Source organism: Peromyscus eremicus, chromosome 3, assembly GCF_949786415.1.
Source record: "Peromyscus eremicus chromosome 3, PerEre_H2_v1, whole genome shotgun sequence".
Classification (NCBI taxonomy): Eukaryota; Metazoa; Chordata; class Mammalia; order Rodentia; family Cricetidae; genus Peromyscus; species Peromyscus eremicus.
The window spans coordinates 2,005,376-2,027,493 of record NC_081418.1 but is presented as its reverse complement, the minus strand read 5'-3'; the positions used below and the strand labels follow the sequence as shown (position 1 = coordinate 2,027,493).

Below are 22,118 nucleotides of genomic sequence, written 5' to 3'. Positions count from 1 at the left end.
ATACTGTTGGATGGACATTATCTCATATTCCCTGTGCATTTCTCTTCTTTTCTATTCTCATAGCCACCAATTCTGGGGACTCTTTCTACGCCATTGTTTTTACTCCACCGTCACCTCCTTAGAGGACAGGATCTTTCACCCAGATCCCTGTGATGGTCTCCTAACTGGGCTCTCAGAACAAACACAAAAGGTTAATTTTCTTGATTAGTCATTTGTTTTAAAAACCCACGAGAAGCTATTTCAAAAAGACTTTATAAATTGCTACGTTCCATAAAAAGGAAGCAACATACAAAAAATTTCCAGCTCAGATAATTGTTGTATGTGTATGTGTGTGTGTGTGTGTGTGTGTGTGTGTGTGTGTGTGTGTGTGTGTGTGTATGGAGGCCCAGAGGATAACCTCAGCTGTCAGCCTCAGGAACTGTCCACCTGGTTATTCAGACAAGGTCTCTTGCTGACCTGCAGCTCTCTGGCTAGCCACTGAGTCCCAGGTATCTGTCTGCTTCCACCTCTCCAGTGTTAGGATTACAAGCAAATGTGCACCACCATGCCTGCCTTTTGTTTTGTTGTTAACATGTTCTGAGGAATCAAACTCATGTCCTCAGTGCTTAGAAGGCAAGCACTTCATCAATGGATCCATCTCCCCAGCTTCCAACTTAGATCATTTTAATTATGTGAAAACTGAGCCAACAAAGACAACAGCAATAGACATGCTAATGTGGATGGTAAAAGCCCATGATGCTTCATTCTACACAAGAAACTACAGGCAACTAATGAATGCGGAGAGCAGGAGAAATAGTCTTCCTCAGGAAGAGCACACCAATTATTTATCCAATACCAAATGGTCAGCCCTCAAAACATACATACAGATATCATTATACAGACTGAGCAGGTTGTCCTTATGTATTTAGGAATACTGCCCCTTCCCATGTAACAATAATTGATAGAAAAATAGGCCATGAATTTGAAAAAGAGCAAGAAGGGGTATTGAAAAGGTCTGGAGGAAGGAAACGGAAGGGGGAAATGATATAATTATATTATCAAAACTGAAAGAAATTACTTTAAGAAGATGTTAATCTGGTATGACATCAAAATTAAATGTCAGATTTCAGGTTAATTGCACTTGTAGCCTAATGAATGAATTCTAATGGTGACTTGAAAAAGCTACCACCGAGCTACACCCCAACTCCATATCACTGTAATTCTAAAAAAATATTTTATAGTAAACTTGGTCTGAATCACTTTACTCAGTTAAAAGTTGTAACTAAAATTAATTGTGAGCCCTTAGCCCCCACAATGGTCCAATATAAATAGTATTGTCCCTATTATGATTTAGAAGAAATGGACAAGGAATTTTCTGCCTTTCTGCCTTTGTTAATGGAAGCCAGCCCACAGGATAAGCAATCACTTAATTAATGAGTCAACAAACTTAAAAAGTAGTGCTAATGTCAGGGTTAAGTGTGGACTCAGAATTCTTCACTCTTATCCAGTCTTATTTCCCTTGACTTCAGCTGTCATTCAAGAAAAACAGATCCCAGACCAGCTTCTCTCTCCTAAGAGGTAAAACACTCTTTATTGACCACATTCATGCAGGTTCTACTGCGGCCAGAGATCTGTATGTATGGCTCCTACACTGGCCATACCTTCTGTTGGGCTCCTTCACACACTTCAGGCCTCTGCTGAATGAACTCTCAGAAACCTTTGCCTGGCCACCTTCAGTGGTCACTCACTGACCCTGGATTTAATTCCTTTGTTGCATTGCATCAACGTTGGCTCCAATGGAACTCCTCTTTCTGCGGGACAGGGAATTGAGAGGTACGGCCCCCATCTACCAGAATGGAGATGGAAACTCTCGAAGGTGCCAGGGCAGCACATTGATGTCTATTAAACCTGTATCAAGACAATCTGTTTACAATGGCACATGAATTGCCAATGTTGCATCTCTGTTCTTGTTTTAACATTGACCTTTGGTGGCATAAATCAACAACTAAATAAAATAAAAGATAAAGGTAAAATAACGATACAGCAACCAGTTCTACATTTCTTGTGTAGGTCACCTTCACTAAGACAGTCAACATAATAACCATGTTTCCTGACCAAATGCATTCCTGGCTAACTTGTGGCTCATTCTTTAATCCCAGTTCTAAGACGTTAAAACACAGTGGCAAAACATTTAAGCAATCAAAGAGACAAACACTTTTCTTTTACAAAGTGTTGCCAGGGGCGTACTTACTCAAGGGTGGGTAGAGGGTACATTTGGCATGGACATCGCCTCCCCGTGTTTTTATACCAACATCAAAATATATGTCATTATATATGTATTAGAAAGTCTCATATTATAGAATATTCTGAATGTAAAAGAAGAGTCTTAACTTCAAAACCCACATTAATGTGTACCACTTATTAGGAATTGGATCACAAAATGTAGCAGTTTGTAGAAATCTTCATGGTTCCTGTAGATGACTATGATATAGAAGTGTATTAAAGATGCAATGGAAACTTAAAGGAAAAACAGAGGCAACTAACAGGAGAATAAAAAGAAGTGAAACGATTTATCAGAATGTAAATACAGACACATGAATTAATGCAATATATATAAATACAGCATGTAATTCTAGCATGTTTAGTATGCACAGAAATGCATTTACCATTAAACTGACTTGCATGTATTGGCACCTTCCAAGACCCTTCTGAGCACTCTAGCAATGTGTTGCATAACAGCATTCTAAAATATTTGCTGTCTGCATTACTACTCCCTCATGCCATGCCTCATGACAGCCAGTGGTGATGGCAAGCATGGTTGCATTGGGAATTTCTGTAAGGAAAAGCTGATTTGAAGATACCTTTATTGTGGGTTGCTCTGACATTCTTCTGTAGTTTGCATCTATTTTAGAGTATAGTTATTCCCAGTATGAAAAGAGCTATCAGGAACTCCTACGGCCCACTGTGCTGACGCACACAGCACCATGACTCAACAACAATGATGACACATTGGTTAATGAATGACGTCAATTCAAATATTAGCTTAAGATTAGTCACTGCACAGAGAAAGTTAAAAATACCCTGAAAAAAAAAACCAAGACTTTTTCTCGTTTAATAATTATCCTCCAAATTTAAATGGCATTATTAAAAAGCGATAGGTATGGTAAAATATTAAACATCAAAAACTAGAGACAGAATTACCTCTCTGTGCTCTTAATAAAAAGTATCACAAAATTGCTTGTTAAATTATAAAATATTTTTAGAGCATGCAACCAATGAACATGGATCAACATGATAAGGTCACCAAAAAATTATCAAAGAGGTTTTTATTTCTTGATTTTGTAATGTCTGTAGAACTGCTACTTTCTAAAAATCTGAAACTGGTTCTAATTTTTCATTCTAAATATATAATCATACTTGTACCTGATTTTAATTCTACCTTGTTACATTTTTTTCCTTAGAGAAACCCTTGCCATGCCCCTCTAAACTGTAAATTAAATGTACAAACTATGAACCCCTCCTACAGAGAACAAACACAGCATTTTTATTCCTGAGTTTCATGCATGTCTAAGAGCCCTTGTACCAGAGGGCAGCAATCCACATCCCCAACTTTATCTTCTATTTTTCTGAGCATGACAAAATCCAGTGATAAATGTATTTTGACAATAAAAAGAGAATGGGGATGTGTGTGGCTATATCCAGTCATCCTGGAGTGTGAAGAATCTGTACTGTAGATATGGTTTGTTTTTTGTTGTTGTTGTTTGATTGATTGTTTTTGAGACAGGGTCTCAACATGTAGCTCTGGTTGTCCTAGAAATTACTGAGATCAACCTGCCTCTGCCTCCCAAGCGTTAGGATTAAAAGTGTGCACCACTATGTGTGGTTATGTAGATACTTCAAATCAACATGTTGTACATGGCAAATGCATATAATTCTATTTGCTAATTTAAAATAAATAGGTATACAGAAATATATGAGAAAGAACTTAAAAATTTCTGAAATTCTTTTTTCTATTACTGAATTAAAATATTCTGATAAGGAAATGGATCACATTACCATTCAGTTGAAATTAAAGAAATTACATTTAAGCAGTTGTTTGCTTACATAAGAAATATTCAGTTTTGGAGTTGAACCTGAATAAAGTCTCATGAGCCCCAGAAGTTCAATACAACCTGAAGAGGACCAGTAATTCCCAGGACCTGCTCACTAGAGTGCTTCTGTGCTAATCTGATCCACTGGGGACTACACAGAGCTGTTGTAGAGTTGATATTCCCAGGACCTGCTCACTGGAGTACTTCTCTGATAATCTGATCCACTGGAGACTCCACAGAGCTGTTATAGAGTTGATATTCTCAAGAATACACTAGCACATGAACAAACTGCAATTATAAGTGCAAGTCAAGTCTAGCCCATTTGAAGCACAATACAGGATTGCTCACTGTTCAGTAGCTCATTCACTATCCTGTACACACATGGAGAAGACTGTAAATATCTCCTGGAGCCAGAAACTTTTAAAAATTAATTTAAAAAACTTTCATTTCTTTCTAGCTGTCTTGGCAGCTGACATAAAATAAACAACTTGTACAAGATTTTGGTGTAAAATCAAGGCCATCTAAAGTCAGAAATATCAGTAACCTCTAATGAACATTGATGAATTACTCCTTCCTTGGAAAGAGAACTATATAGGTTCTTAATCCCATGAGGTTTAGTGGATAATAGATTTCAAATAGTTTATTTATTAAATTTACAGATTTCAGAAAGGAAACATGGTGCATATACCATATACTATGGCTCACCCCAAGCAAAGCTGGGGTAATACTTTCTAATCAAGTACATTGATATTTCTGCAGTGAAATGTGTGCATATTCACTTGTCATAGAAATAAAGGCTATAAATAGCTTTAAATCACTCAAGTCAAGTCTTGCTGGCAAATGAATTTAAGTCATGCCAGGTTTGCCACCACATATATTAAAAAACAAACCTGGCTTGTGATTTTCCTGTAGTTTTCTTTTTTCATAATATGAAATTGTAGATTAGGGATTGTAAGCTTCTATCTCTGGCAGCTCCCTCTATTTCTTTCCCCTTTTATAGTAACAGGATAAATCACTTGGCATTTCATCTCTCAAGGCCTGGGTAGTTTTTTACATGGTTATGTCCTTTCCCACTAATCCCAGAACTTTCCAAAGAAAATCAGATCAGAGCAGAACACAATAGAGGGAGTTATTGTCCTCTTGGGGACCAGCAGTGGATGCAGAGAGCAGCCTCCTCCCCAGCAAAGCTCTGCTTTAAAAACAATCTGCCTTTTAAAATGCAGCCCAGAGCCTCAGAAGGAGGAGAGGACCCATCTCACAGAATTGATAGATGGGGAAGAACACTGGCGAAATCATGCCTCTGGATAACAGAGTGGGGCCATAAATACTGTAGGCTCGAGGAGTGTCTGAACAGGACCCTGTGGAGGACTCTTGTGGTACAATTGCTCCTGCTGCCATCACTCATCACCCCATGAAATGAGCAGGCTCTAGGCGCTGCATGTAAATAACAGCATTAGGTATAAAAACATCATAAAGTTATGGCATGCATGCAGTCTGGCTGCTTAGGGCTCCTTGCTATGATTGGAGCAAATCTTCGCAGGATCAACATGCCCCTTTATCTTTCAAGATGGGTAAATAGAGGGCAGGGCCATTAGCTTGAGATTGGAGAGAAAGAGATGAATGAGCAACTTTGAGGAAAGCTTTTAAAAGGCTAGACAGTGTCACTCCCAGGAGTTACCTACTACACTCAGCTGCAGTGATCAATGAAGAGACTTGCCTCACTCTAAACTGAAATTAGAAAATAAGATGGGCAGCATGAACCCATTGGTAAAATAATTGTTAATTATATTTTATGTTTTTTTTTTAAAGCTATGAGTGCCTTTTTAATGACACACTGTGTGGGTGGGGGTAGGGGTACTATCACAGTATCCCCAAAGCATCAAAGAAAATAGTTTTCTTATTTGCTACTTTGTGATTTTTCTTTAAAATAATTCTGCCCAGTCAAGACTACCATTAGGTACATGATCCATTGTTTGATAGTGCCATGAGTGTCACTGGAGGCAGCTGTTCAGGTTTATTCATCCTTTAACAATAATAGTGTAGAAAATGGCTGTCTTACACTTAAAGTTTTATTTCCATCTTTACAGAGCCTGCAATAAGCATTCTAGGAGTACTGGTTATTATTATTATTATATTATTATACCAAACTAACCTACTGTTACTACAGAGCGATATCTTAATAGATCAAATCTAAAAGTCCTAACCTACAATCTGTAACTATACTATGACCCCCAGTTTTAAACATAAAGTATTGTCATTTTCAGGTCAGTTTAGTATTTCTTAGTTTTCATGTTGTTTTGTTCCTTTCCTACTACAAAACCTACACTATTATAGTGTTACATATTGATATAATTTATAGAACTTATAAATTATATAAAAATATAATTAGCTTTTCTCTAGTAGCAATCTAGCTTCTTGTCTAATACCACTCAAAGTAAATTGTTTTTATTATTCTTACTATTTTACTGCATATCAGCTACCACAGAATACCATGGGGTGAATGTAATATTTCAGGCAAGTGGGAAAATCTACCAGGAAAGACTAGAGTTTTGTCTTAAGTATGTCATTTTACCAAATTCTTAGATCATGAGTTAAAATATGTGCAAAGGAATGGCTTCAGAAAGAAGATGGTCCTTGGCTGAGGCAGCAGTCTACCCAGTTTCCAGGAGGCACGCTCTTAGCTGCAGATCGCATGTCTGAGGATGTTACACATCCTCCAATGCAGGGCTGCTCCTGGATTTCATGAAGGGCAGGTTTGATCTTTCCATGCTGTGCCTGCATGAAAAGCTGGCAGCTTGTGCCTCACTGAAGTTCAGGGGCTGGGGCCAAAGGGGCAGCATTTTGATTCATGGGTAAAAAGCTGAGTAGGAGAAAATGCTCACTCTATCAGATAATTTTTTGTGGCAGTCCAGGCAGGATATGTCCTGGGGCTTCTAGGTTCAAATGACATAGATGGGAATTGTGGCTGAAAGGACCCCACAGATAATCACTTTAATTAAAAAGAGTTCCATTCTACACAAAGGTAAATCTTGGAACTACTCTTGGACCTGTCAAGAACACATGAACTCAATTTTGGTGAAATAGGACAACCAAAGTTAATAAATTTGATACAACATTATTTTATTAATAGAAGTTGTCAATTTAGAGAAATGAATATGTCTATAATATTTGGTTAGCATTGAGTTATCAATTAATAATTATTTAAGTATGGAAATCTAGGGTTTAATGTCCACATTGCGTTTTGCCCACTAAAAATACCCTGGAGAAAATGGCATATTTATAATTTATAAGTACAGTTATATTTATAATTTATATTTATACTTGAGGAAACAGGATAATGTAGAAAGGATTATTGCACACAGGAAGATTCATTTTAAGCATTTACTCAAATAGATATTAAGGAATAGGAGAAAAAGTAAAGTATTTAAATTAATGACACCTCAAGGATATTTTGTAGGTATTAAAAACATGCTTCTTTTAAATCCCCCAAACGTAGAAACACCATGCTTTCAAAGCAAGTGTTTTCCATTTTCTGTTTTATCTGTTTATTTTTTAAATGAGGATACCAAGGAGCAATGACTTCTGCTTGGGGTTGAATCTATCAGTGAACAGGATCTGTGGACTTTGCAAAGAAACGTGACCGTGTGTGAGTTATTCATATCTTGTTCCTCAGTCATCTTCCTGGCTGGAACCTCATTAGAGGACATCTTCCAGTTTACGGCAGATGGACAGTGACCACAGGATATAGTGAACAGCTGTCACCACTTGTGCCTCTCTCCCTTTCAGCTCTGTCCCTATTTTCTCCCTCGTCACTGCCACACCTATCACAGGAAAAGACACATTGATTCTCTTGCAATTTGTGTATGTGACAAATGCTGTGACCTCCCTCAGTCGCTTCAGGTACCAATCCTTTTCCAGTTCCCTTTTAGGCCACATAAGAGAGCTTTTGCCAGAGACAATGTTGGGGGAACTCCTGGGCAGGAAATGTAAACTGTGTCCGGTTTGCCAGGACTTCCTGCCAGGCAGGCCTCTTTGGCTTTCTTCTGCTCCGAATCGCTTCGCCACCATCGTTGCATACTGTCCAACTTGCTTTCTTTTCACAAAGAAACTCTCCTTGCCCAAACTATTTGGTAATTGACTTTCAAAGAAGTTTTATTTTTTTGTTGACATAACTATATGTATTTAAGGGGTAGTATGGGATCTTTTGATGCATATATTTGGTTTGATAATGTTCTTAGTTATCGTAGTGATTACAGGTGCAGTACATCATATACAGTAAACTTCCTGAAGAGCTTCCCTCTGTGATAGAAGGATCCTTTATCAAGTGCTCTTGATTAATCAACAAGGAACTTGAAATCGCTGGTTCACATTAAGATCTGAATTGTTCTTGGATTTCCCTCAGCCTATTCCATTGCCACAGAAGTCAGGAATGATACTGAGCACAAATGTGGAACACCACTAAGTCACTCTCTACACCCATGAATTAAACTCAATCTAGTTCACATGTATCTAAAGCCACAAAGAGATGCACATTCCCTAGTCCTTGATGGTTATCTAAGCAACGGAAGGTAAAGAAGATGTATAGAAATGGCCAGTCAAGGCAGAGTGAAGCAGATATCACAAAAGAAATTCAGAGGACTTGGAGGTCCAGAGCCATCAGGCTGGGGCAGCGGAATGAGTTTTCAGAGGAGTGGTACTGGAGAGAATACTGTCTATACTGATGATCAACTACTCATTCTACATCTACTTATGTACTCCTTCTGTGAGGAAAAACCCTGATAAATACTAGCAGAATGTAGTTATGAATGAATTGCTGGTGTTAGAGGATCACTGGATGAGTGACACAGTGAATATTTCAAGAGAAAGGACATATCTTTACTTTCCAATAGAGTACTTTAATTTATATGAGGTTTATCTTTTATTTAGTTACTGGTTTTAGTAATTAAAAATTAATCTAAAAATTTCCCAGAAATGTATACTTAGTGTAATTTTACTGCAGTATTTAAACTGATAAAATAGTTTCTTTTAAAAATAACATTTAATTCTTTGGTGTGAAAAGAATTTAAAATATATAAGTATAATTTTAAAATGAACCATGTATGTTTTTAACTTAAACTAGTCTTTTAAGACATAGAAGCCCTACAGAGGCGCAGGCCACTCTTGCGATGAAAGACAGGATATCCTGGGACAAAATCAGCTTCACACAGTTATCGATTCAATCCAGAAGTAGTCTATACATACTATTTAGTCTATAAATATATTTATACAAATTTATTCTACATATATATTTATTCTATAGATAGATTTACTCTATTCAGAAGTATTATATATACATATTTAGGTTTTGTGTGTGGATATAGATCCTTAGAGACATGAAAATAAAGTTTTAAATGTAATTTTAATATAGTTTATACCCAAGAATTTTATAATCAAACAAAACATGTATTGAATTTCATAAAATATGGCATTGAATTAATTTTGCCATTAAAATTTTCTAAAATTCCACATTTTATTGATATTTGTTTTGAGCTCAGGTCACCAGAGATGTCATTGGTATGACTCAGATTTCCTGTCTCAGATGAGGTTTCACTATTCAGTCAGATTTCTTGAAGGTCTTACTTAGCAAGGAGAGCAAGTCTTGCATTGCAATGCACAAGCCTCTAATATGAAATATAGTATATAATTTCAGTAAGTTCATGGAGGAAATGAGCAGTAATTCACACAGAGGTATGGAGGGCTCAGTTTCTCCTTCCTCTGAATTACCTGTTCTAAAAGAACTGAGAAAATTTATCTACTGAATCAAGTTCTGAGTAATTAAGATATTTATGAATTGGGCTCAAGGGAAAGATGAACAGCTTCTCTATGCCACACGAACTATAATCTCTCATACAAGTGGCATTTTATTTCTTTATTTAATAAAAAAAAATGAAGCCACATTTCTTTTTTATAAATTTCCAATTCAGCTAAGAGCACCTCAAACTTGGGATTATTCCTGTGTTTAGTTTTCAAAGCATGTTCATACAAAGCAGGCAGCTCTTGTTTATCTCAAAGATCCTTTGGCACATGTAGTACAGAAAGAAAGAAATTCAGGCTCAAGCATTCTTTCACATCTTCATATCTAAACATAAAGCTTATATTGATCTAATGATCTTTAACTGCTTTGTGATTATTAAAGCAAACAAAAAAGGAATACAAAAACACAGAGACTCACATCCCTCCAATATAAAAAATACAAACATACAAATAACACCCTAATATAACACACACACACACACACACACACACACACACACACACACACACACACACACATGCTCTCTTTCTCCCAATATAAACACACACATACAAAACTCCTCAAAATAAAATCACAATAATCAACAGATATACAACCATCCAATAGAAACAAAAAACAAAAACAAAAGCCCAGACATCTATAAATAAAGCCAAATTTAAAAGGTAATCAATTTTATGAATTATCAACAAATTAGATATTCTAAAATTGCTCAATAACTCCATTCTGCAGAGTACATGAGTATATATTTCTGCCTATTTCTGTCAGTAGAAGCAAAATTTATTGGTGATTCTTAGTTTTCTTCAGGATCATCTCCATTGATTGACATCCTCAGATCATTTCTCTGAAACCACTTTTGTTATGAAAGCCTGCATCACACCGATTTAGCACTCACCTTGATGTCACTGGAATGATTACTTGTCACTCTGGTAGTAAATTTCTATTTGTGAGTCCCAGCTCTGGATCTAAGAATGTCAGAATGCTAAGACAGATTTGCCCAAGTCCCAACATCAGTTTTGTTCGTTTGTTTTTGTTTTTTGGGTGGGTGTGTACACATGTGTGTGTATGTGTGTGTGTTCACATATACGTAGGTGAAGCTTGAAGTTGATGCCAAGAGTCTTCCATGTTCACTTTCCAGTGCATTCCACATCAGAATGCGCCGATTCCTGCTAGTCTAAGTAACCAGCTAGCCACAGGGATCCCCTACCTCTGCCTTATGGGATTACGAGTGGCTGCATACCTGTTCAGCTTTTTAGATACATGTCTGGTCCTTACACTTAGATGGCAAGTGCTTTATCCACTGAGCCAACTACCTCCCCATCCTACACTAGTTGCTCTTTATGGTGTCTATTTACCTTAATCCTTATTTGGCAAATGATTCCTATTCATCTAAAGAAAGAACTGGGTAGAAGTGAATAAGTATATTCATAGAGTGGCTCAATGCAAGTTTCTATCAAGCAAATGATAAGTTCAGTCTTAACACAACTATAAAAACAAATTTCTTAAAGAACTCCCCTTTTTATTGTTCTAGTTTGAGTTCTGGTGTGATAAATACAATGGCCAGAAATAATGTGGGGAGGAAAGGGTTTCACTTGGCTTCCCCTTCCGGGTCACAATCCATCCTTGAGGAAATCAGGCAGGAAATGAAGCAGAAGCCATGGAGAAGCTGCTCTGCTCACTGACTCACTAGCTCTCCGGGACCTCAGCTAGCTTTCTTATGCAGCCTAGGTCCATCCATCAAGGAATGGTGCTGTCCACACTACTGTAAGCTTTACTATATGAACCAGCGATCAAGAAAATGACCCCCACACAGGTCATAGACAAATCTTATTGGGGCAATCCCCAAACTGAGACTCCCTCAGATAATTGGGGCTGTGTCGAGTTGACAGTTGAAGATAACCAGGATAATTATATTTTATTGTTTAAGAGGCCCTTTTGTAGACCTCTGTTAAAACTATGCCATTAAAAAAAATTCATGGTTTTTCTTGAGACAGGATCTGACTATGTAGCACAGGCTGGCCTTGAATTTGCTCCATGTGCCAGCCTGCCCTGAACTCTCAATCCTCATGCCTTAGCCTCCCGAGTGCTGGAATTATGTCATTTTAAATAAATTCAATTAACTGACTAAAAATTCTCAGGTAGCCCTCTAATAAACATTAAAATCTGCAGCCTAGATGAACTAGCTCAATTTACCTGACTTTGCTCACATCTGCCCAGGCCAGTCCTGCTTTAGGAGGGCACTCTTGTTTCTCTCCTTGCCTGTGTTCAACTCATCGCCTATTGTGCCTTCTTCTGACTCTGGTTGTTGGCTCTCAGGATTTTTCTAGTTAGAAAGCTCCCCACAACCTCTGCCTTTGAATTATACCACCATCAGGACTGACGGTGTCCTGGCTCCTGAATCTGTACACACTTACTACTGTAACAGCCTGAAATTGTCACCCACTACTGTAACAATCTGGCCTTGGAGAGTTCTTGTTGCAAATCACGTGCCTCCCACTACACTAGCTGACTCCTGTAAAAATACTGTCTTCTCACTTTTTCTTTTACTATAACTAAAGTTAGCTCAAGACAACAAGGAGCAAATATTCAGTAAAACTCTGTTAAATGAACGACAGATACAAAGAACCACCAGCATTTCCCTCGGAAGCAGAATTCTGTCTGGGAACACAGTTTGGAGAAATCTGTACGATAATGGTTCGCAAGAGCATCAGCTCAAATTTCTCTTCCCATCCCAGAGGAAATCTAAGGAAATGGGTAAATGCCCCTAAGGCGATAACCATAAATTCCACAAGTGGAATCTAATGAATCAAGTGAGGACTGCAGCAATCGATGCCTCAGCACAGAAATGGAAACAAGATCTTTCACTGGAATGGAAAAATGAAAAGTTCTTAGAGTATTTTAGGACGCTTTTTAAAATGGCGTAGCTACTGATAATGTAAGAAATTTTAGCTTGCAAAATTGGCTTTCAGAATGCTCTTAATGCTCAAAATCTTCTATTTAAGAGTGTTTGCATATCTATTTATTTATGTGCATATATTTATTTATATGCATGAAGATACATGAATAATATAAATATACCATTTTAAGTATGCATATAATATTTATCCACATTACACATATTTGAAGGAACTTTAAGACACTCCTTAGTAATGTAAGCAATTTCTGTATACAGGTCTCCAAGGCACTTGGGACTCCTTTGGATTATATTTGTAACATAACTGGAAATGTTTACAAGGACAATATGAAAATATTGCTAATTATGAATATAATTAATCATTGAGCTCATAAATAATAATGAAATTCTTTATAAATTACCTATATATAATCTGCATGATTCTATACAATAAACACTGAACATGCTATGTGACTTCTGAAGTAGTGGCACTGAAACTGACTATAAGTACATTAATAGTATGGATTTGGAGAATACCAAGATATATAAAGAAATGCAAATGCTGGGCTCACAATGCACAACTGATTCTGCATAACCTTGGAGGTCGGTATAATGAAATAGTTATTAAACTCCAGTTGCTAGTTTGATATTTCATTACTACGGGCTTGTAAAGTTAGAAATGAATCCACACATTTATGACACACTTAGGATTTATGTTCATGCTTAGATGTAGCCCTCATACATCCTTGTCAACAGAATGGTGCCACTGCCTTCTACCTCATAAACATCCATATAAATGAATGGTCATGAGATACATAAAGCCATTTCTGGAAATCGTTCCAACTATAATGTTTATATTTACCATACAACATCATACACAATGTAGGTAATGGTTTGTTATTACATTGTTTTAACCCTTCTTTACACCTGAAAACTTCTAGTCTCGAAATGTAGTAAATAAATTTCCTAATGAAGTTTCTAAGCAATAAGTTAAAATTTCTCTAACTAAATATATTGTTTCATTCCAAATGCTACATTACAATTTCATTTTTTATTTTAAAACCTTCACCCAGAAAGATTTTAAAAGTATACTTAGTAGGTTATAAACTTGAATCTCTTTCTTTCTCGCAGACCCATTTCTCTTCAGTTATGTTACTCTTTGTATCATTTAATATTGGAGCCAGGATTCAAATCTTTGCTCTAAATTATACAAGCTACTTGGTGAACTTGTAGGAAAATCAGTCTGGGCTAAGTCAGATGCTATGTCTAACCCAAAGACCTTGGCCTGGAGTTATTCTGTGTTCTGAACGTCATGGACTAAACCTTGCACTCTAGCCAACTCCCTCACTCTCCCTGCTTGGTCCTTTTCATCAGTTTTATTAGACTGATACTGAAAAGCTGTTGGTATGACGGAAAAGTGAAGGAAATAGAGAATCGATGTCATATCTGTTATTCATAAAGTAGGCTTTTTTCCTTCCTACAATAAAGAATAATTTAATTGATACTAGATCTCTTCTCCCTTGATTAAAATGAAAAATCTAGTGAAATTATGGATTCCTTTGTGGTCCTTCATTGCCTGAATATAATATTTGAAATTAATGTTTATTTTTAACAAAAAGAATACTCCACGTGACGGCTATTCTTAGGTGTCAACTTAACTATATCTGGAATGAACTACCTGGTAGGGTATACCTGTGAGAGATGTTCTGCATGGTTTAAAGTGAATTCACCTCTAGTCAGGACCTTTGAGATGAAAAGATCTGGGCCTTGAGGCTGAAAGACACACTACTTTGATTCAGATCTTGAGGTGAAAGGCACACCCTTAATGTGGACCACACCTTCTGCTAGAAGCCTATATAAAGACAATGGAAGAAGGAAGGGCTCTTTTTTTGCCTGCTTGTCCTCACCTTGGTAGCACATCCATTCCTTCACTGGCATTAGAGCCTACTTCTTTGGGATTTCAGCATATAAAGAAGACCAGCTGAGACACCTAGCCTGTTGGAACTGAGCAAATTCTGGATTCTTAAACTTTCCATTAACAGCTAGCCATCGTTGGATTAGCAGGACTATAGCCTGTGAGTCATTCCAATAAATCCCCCATATGTATGTATGTGTGTGTGTGTGTATATATATATATATATATATATATATATATATATATATATACACTCATTCTATAAGTTCTGTGACTCTACAGAACCCTGACTAATACACCCCAATACAGATAAACCAGAAACTGTAATTTCTTTTTATTTTGACTTTTCAATGGTTTAATAAATAGAACACATTAATTTTAGTTAAGATCCACGAAGATACCTGCCAGGCTATAGTTTTAAAAATTTGTTATTGTCAAACTACAACCATAAAAAGAACTATATTTCATCTTGATAATGAAAGTTAGGATGGGCATGCTAACAGATTGAAAAAACAAAGTTAAAAACTCACTATTTCTAATCTTAACTAGCATTTTTTAAAATAAATATGCACTTTTGATTTGTCTGTAGAATGTTGTGGGTTATACTACTAATGTGAGAAGTAATCCAAACTCTAATGAGGCAGTCTCGCACACCTACACAAGCTGAAATGAGGCTGGCCAATGGAAGAGTAACACGTGTATGCTAGAAAGACAACCACAGTGGGATCCCGGCTGTCAACATGGCCATGCACTATGGAATGGGAGCTGCTGAGGAAGAGGGTCTTCTGCCAGAGGCTGATCTCCAAAGTGGACAGTCCAGATGGTGGAGACTAGAGAACATTGCCTATGGCTATCAGATGTCAGCAAACTCTGCAGCAGATCAGAGATAAACCAGGGTCTCATTGAGAAGGCAGACTCTTTCTTTCTCTAGAGTATTTTCTTTGGAAATGTATACATGTTGCTTATTGATTCACACACATGTGTATATATACATGCACATATTTATAAAATTTTAAAAAGAATGGAATAGAGAAGAAAAGTGCTACCATTTCATTAAAAGGCAGATTGTTACTGAATATTTTGGGTAGGAACTTTCACTTTTCATAAGAAGCCCTTAGAAGAAATATTTTCAGATACAGTAATTTTTTCATTAACTATACCAAAATTAAACTTAGGTTATTTATGTCAAACATAAAATCTTAGTTTCCTTCAGCCACTAATAATATCTCTTTTACTACCCATCAGAGCTCAGAAAATTGAGCACATGTTTATCTTAATCTGAGCAGACATGACAAGGAAGGCATTTCTGCCACAATAGAATAACCCAATACATTCAAAATCCATATGTAATCTTTTATAAAAATATTTCAGGGCTGTGAAGTACACTCGGGGGTAAAGGTGATGCTGCCAATCCTGAAAATTGAGTTTGATCACCAAAATCCACATGGTGAAAAAAGAAAATCAACTCCATCAAGTTGTCCTCTGACCTCCATATGTAAGCTGTGAACCACATTCATCTGTGGATAGGTTTACACACACTTACATACACACCATAAATAAGTGAAATGTAATAAAGTCTTTAAAATGCTATAGATTATCTTCAGTACTTTTAATACCATTCACTACTGGCAAGGAGTGAGAATGAAGTATAATATTTTAAAATATTAAATTTCACTTTTTAAATTATTTGCTACAAAGACTTACTCTTTCCCAGTCCTAAGAGCGCCTGGTCCAGTTGTATATTTCTATGTAAAATGCTACAATTGCTGAGAGACACTTACCAATGGAAAACTGCAGGACAGATGCTGTTGTTGTGTTTAGGCATGTGGTGGTCTAGAAAGAAAACACAAAAATCAGACAAGGAATGTGAGAGGAAAACAAGCTTGTGGGGAGAAAGGTTTTGGGAGCAAGAGAGCCAGAAAGACCCACCCGCAAAGGTTTCCCTTTCCCGGCTGCTCCTCATGCTCACCAGTATGCCAGCAGCATAGACAGATTCCTTAGTCCCCTTTGGGGATCAAACTGCTTGAGACCCCGACTTGAGCTTGGATAGTAAGATTCTCAGAGTGCCATTGAAGCAACTTTCCAGGTGACCATGCAAGGGCTTTTGAAAGAACTACATGCAGCCCTCACTTCCCTCTACCTCACCACCAGCCTGGGAGCCAAAGAGAGTCTCATAAAAAAGGTGAGCAAACAAAAAATGAGACATAAATTAAGAATAAAAGACTAGAAAAAGATGATTTTTAAAAGTAACCAGAGGGGCAGTGATATGCCTCAGTGGTTAAAGACACTTGATCATCTGAGCTGAGTTCAGGCCAGGGACCTGGCTGATGGAAGGAAGAGAACCGATTCTAGCAAGTTATCCTTTGACTTTATGTGTCTACTGTGGCACCCCCATACCCTGTTCCTATACACACAAAGCAGATACATGTAACCAAAAGTTTTTTAAGTCAACAGAACTAAAATAGCTAATTTAAATGCCATAATCTTTGAGGGGGAGATAATAAGATATTCTAAAACTGATTATGGTAATGATTGTACAACTTTGTAAAAGAATTGTACAACCTATGAATATTTCTTAAGATTAAAGAGGGAGGGGGGAGGTAGAGGGAAGAGAGGAAGTGAGAGGGAAGAGAGGGAGGGGGACATATTTTGAATAAGGGCCTGGGAAGAGCTTCCCCACATTTCTGTTTAATTGTAGTGTCACAAAGAACTCACTGACAAACTTCTCCACTCTGGAAAGAGGAGTGACACATGTATGACTATGTATAAAGTTGTTTGTTTATTCTCTGGAGCAGGTACACAGCTCTAATGAGATGAAATTTAAGTTCTCATTTTGCTGGGCTCCTGAACACCGTACACTGAGGTATGGATGCCTCACAAGTCTTCACTCTCTGCAAGTGTGTGAAAGCGTGCTCAGTACGCAGGCACAGTATGCTGCCTTACTTTCCCTTCTTCTATGACCCGACGCCTTGAAACAAACACGTGACTGTGAAATCCAGTGGGTAGGCGGCAAAGGGAAGGGGGCTGGCAAGGGAGATTAGATAACGCCTTCAGCCAGAGTCAGTGTGAGGTCCTGCTGTGGGCCAAACACCAATCACCAGTGTGGACTGAGGCAGGGAATTCTAGCTGTCTTTAATGTGAGTCTGCCTGCCATGTCCAGACCTTCCTCCCAGCAGAGACATCAGAGAAATAGGAACAATAACGTACTTAGAAAAGAAATCTGCTTTCCCCCCATAGCTTTTAAAGTAAGTTTAACTATCTGCCCTCATGGGTTTCCACCCGGATAATTCCATATTAAAATCTAAAGAGGCACACTACCAACAGACAAATTTTCTTTTAATTTCACATAAATTGAATGATTTCATGTAACTGAATAGATTCCCAGATGAATCATGAAACCATTTCTTTGAAATAGTGATACTATGTAAATGAAAATGATTTTATTATATATAAATGATGGTTATTACCGCTGCTAGTGCCCAGAGCATCCTAGAGAATCCTAATGCTTGTCCTGGTGACATAATAAATGATGCTGGGTCACCTGTCTGACCAAGTCACACAGCTGTGACCTCTGCCACTGAGTAGCAAGTTACTGCTCGAAACACCACTAAGTTTCAAGGGCTAATGAGTCGACCCTGGCTTTTAATTAGTCATTGATTTTATATTCTTTCCTTCACAGGGAAGGCTGAGGACTCCTGTGATGTTTGATGTTGATTTCATTACTGTGTACCCCTAACATCAGCAAAACTTTCAGCTACAAAAACAATAGGAGGGCCTTGGACATAAGCCAGGTTAATCAAGTGTCTGCTGTGCAGCATGAGGACCCAAGTTCAGATCCCCGGGACCTGTCTAAAGCATCAGCATCAAGGGGCTATCTGTATAACCCAGAAGCTGAGGGAGGGGGCAGGGCAGAGACAAGTAGATCCCTAGAGCTCGCCAGCCAGTCAGTTTACCTGAATGGGTGAGCTCCCAGATCAGCGAGAGATCATGTCTCCAAAAATAAGGTGGAGAACAATTGAGGAACTCTGGCCTTCACACATATACACACATGAGCTCTCACACAAACACTACAGTACACAAAAAATATTAGGACAGATGAAGATAAGGAAAAAAGATAAAATCCACTCATCTGTATTTGTAATTGGGTTTTATAAGTTATTAATAGTGATTTCAAATGTGTAATTTTACATTATTAAGCCTTTATATCTAACATTATGGAAACAAAAGGGCTTCTTATGGGGTTTAGATAAATAATATAGTAATTATGAATGTGTTATAGGAATTTTTTTCACCAAATCTCAGTGCTCTGAAACAACTAAGTAAGTTTCAAACTATAGCAAACAGATTGACAATTTAAACAAACCTTGATAATTCACTGTAGGCTGAGGCTGTTTATTATGCCCTCCATCTTTCTGAATTTAATAGTCTTTTAGGCCAGCTTACCACTGTTACTAAAACACATTTCAACTGTGTGAGGAAAAAGTCTTTTTGGAAAGACACAGTAGGAATGAGACACAGCTCAGCGTTAGAGTGCTTGCTCAGCATGTGTGAGGGCCTGTTTCTCATCCCATAGCACTGCGAGTAAATATATACTTCTAAAAAGTGAGCAACATAACTCATTCCAAGTTCTGAGAATACACTTCTCTTTATCTTCATTTACATTAGCGAAATAAATGAAGTTCAGCATCACCACCTAAAACCTGAGACTTGAATAGTTAACCAAGTGTCTGAGGATGCCATAGAACTCAGTGATGGAAACAGAGCTTCTCAGAATGCAGAGATGATCACAGACACCATTTCCAAGTGACCCTGGGTGTTAATGGCATGACAATTTAAGTCTGAGGAATGCAGGTTTATGAGTGGGTCCTTTTGTACTATCTTTTGCTCTCTCCTTTCAGCCTTCTGAAGGAGGCCACACTCACCATCCCAACTAACTCCATTTTGCTTCTTTGGGTTGTTTTTGTTTGTTCAGTTCTAAATTTATTTCTATCTTATCTCAAATACCAGGAGCAAGGAGCTTTGCAGGCAAACCTTTTATAACAGGATCGAAATGGCTCCAGGAAGACATTGCAGCTCCCTCAGTGCCAGCGGAACCCACACCACCAGACCTGAGATCAAGATGACCTGACTATGTCAGCCACACCCTGCCATAATCTCCTGTAGGGTCCTGGAGCCCCAGAAGGCAGTTCTTAGGACCCTGGACATCTCGCCTGTGTTAGTTGCGTTGAAGCAAATGCCTTCCCTGGTTCTCCACCACCTATGTGTCTGCTGCCAGGTTCCTCCTTGGGTAGGGCAGCCTGACCAGCCCTGGGACCTCAGACCCAGACCCCGTACCAGGACTTCGGGGACACGGGTGGCTTTTTCAGTAGATCCAAAGCGAAAGCCTTAACCGACCAAGACCTTGGCTTGTGGTTCTTCATTTCATAAATCCATAGGAACTGGATTATGAAAAACAAGCAGGCTCATCATTTAATAAGCAGTGTTTCAGGGCTCATATCAGTCCTCATGTACAACAGTTTCGACTGGATTCAGTTTTGGAGTTCCATGAAAACGTTCGAATTTTAGTAAATATGATACTGACAACTGAATCTCTCACTTTTCATTTGATTGGACTGCTTTCTATGAGCATGACATGGATACTACACATACTTGGGCCTCGAGGAGACTAAAGCAGTATAAAACTTACTGAAAATAAAATAGAAGTTGTTACTGTCAATTCTATTGCTTTGAACCTACAGAACATGTTCATTTTCAGGAAATACTTAGGATGGGAATACAAAGCTGCAAACCACTCTTATATCTTATTAGACATTTTGAGACAGGCAGGCCTCAAGCTCACCATCCCTCTGCCTCTCTGCCTTGTGCTGAGATTACAGGGTTAGTATGTGAGTGAAGATTAATCTCACATATACGACTCAAAACTAACCAACTGGGATATCAAATCTAATAATGAACATATGGGACTATAGAGAAACAATCAGGATTAAATTCATGTCTGATCAAATAAAGTAGATATTTCAGTTTTTACTCAATATAGGAATCTACAGAAATATGAATTCTGGCATTATAATACAAGATACTTTTATTTCCCATTGCCAATGTTTTCAGAAATATTACTGAATGGAGCATCTCCTCAAATAGGCAGTTATTCTCAGCTCAATTAACTATGATAAATTAATTTTATTTTAAGGTTTATAGATAATTACTTCAATCATGGTATATTATTTAAAGTGTGCTGGAAAATTTATTTTATTTTTCAGAGAGAATTTCACCACCAGAGTCACATTTGTCTGCAGGTATTATAGCACCTTGTGAGACTTGAATTTTAAGCACCTATTATTTTAATTTACATCTAATTAATTCTGTTTGTGATCTAGTTTCAACTGAAAACTCCATTTATCAATGTTCTGAAGCTCATATCCTTAATAGGTTAAATATATGTATTACCACAAGAAGGGTATTCAAGCAGAATGAAGAAAGAACATGCAGCAAAGTTAATTGGGTTCCACATCGTGATAACTAAATCTTTTAGTTGCTTATATACACAGGGCTTTTCTCCCTCTTTACTATGGAAGCTAATCTTTTTGGCAACTCTTAAAGTTAGTGACTTTGAAATGACACAGAGTGAAAAGGAAGGTGTAGGAGAAAAAGGAGAAGGGGCTGTTAGGGAGCAGTGGCCAGGCACCAGGGAGCAGTGGCCAGGCACCAGGAGCAGTGGCCAGGCACCAGGGAGCAGTGGCCAGGCACCAGGAGCAGTGGCCAGGCACCAGGAGCAGTGGCCAGGCACCAGGAGCAGTGGCCAGGCACCAGGGAGCAGTGGCCAGGCACCAGGAGCAGAGCAGCCAGGCACCAGGAGCAGAGCAGCCAGGCACCAGGAGCAGTGGCCAGGCACCAGGGAGCAGAGCAGCCAGGCACCAGGGAGCAGTGGCCAGGCACCAGGGAGCAGTGGCCAGGCACCAGGAGCAGTGGCCAGGCACCAGGGAGCAGTGGCCAGGCACCAGGAGCAGAGCAGCCAGGCACCAGGAGCAGAGCAGCCAGGCACCAGGAGCAGTGGCCAGGCACCAGGGAGCAGAGCAGCCAGGCACCAGGAGCAGTGGCCAGGCACCAGGGAGCAGTGGCCAGGCACCAGGAGCAGTGGCCAGGCACCAGGAGCAGTGGCCAGGCACCAGGAGCAGTGGCCAGGCACCAGGGAGCAGTGGCCAGGCACCAGGAGCAGAGCAGCCAGGCACCAGGAGCAGAGCAGCCAGGCACCAGGAGCAGAGCAGCCAGGCACCAGGGAGCAGAGCAGCCAAACACCAGGGAGCAGTGACCAGGCACCAGGGAGCAGTGGCCAGGCACCAGGGAGCAGTGGCCAGGCACCAGGGAGCAGTGGCCAGGGACCAGGGAGCAGTGGCCAGGCACCAGGAGCAGAGCAGCCAGGCACCAGGGAGCAGAGCAGCCAAACACCAG

At 38.7% G+C, this 22,118-nt stretch overlaps 1 protein-coding gene across 1 annotated transcript in view; it reads right to left on the bottom strand.

Moving 5' to 3' along the window:
* LOC131905583 (reelin-like) overlaps positions 1-22,118 on the bottom strand; it is a 112,033-nt gene that overhangs the window by 10,429 nt on the left and 79,486 nt on the right. Inside the window, exon 7 of the mRNA XM_059256445.1 lies at positions 16,451-16,502. Within this exon, the coding sequence (XP_059112428.1) occupies positions 16,451-16,502 (52 nt within the window). The remainder of the gene's footprint in view (positions 1-16,450; positions 16,503-22,118) is intronic.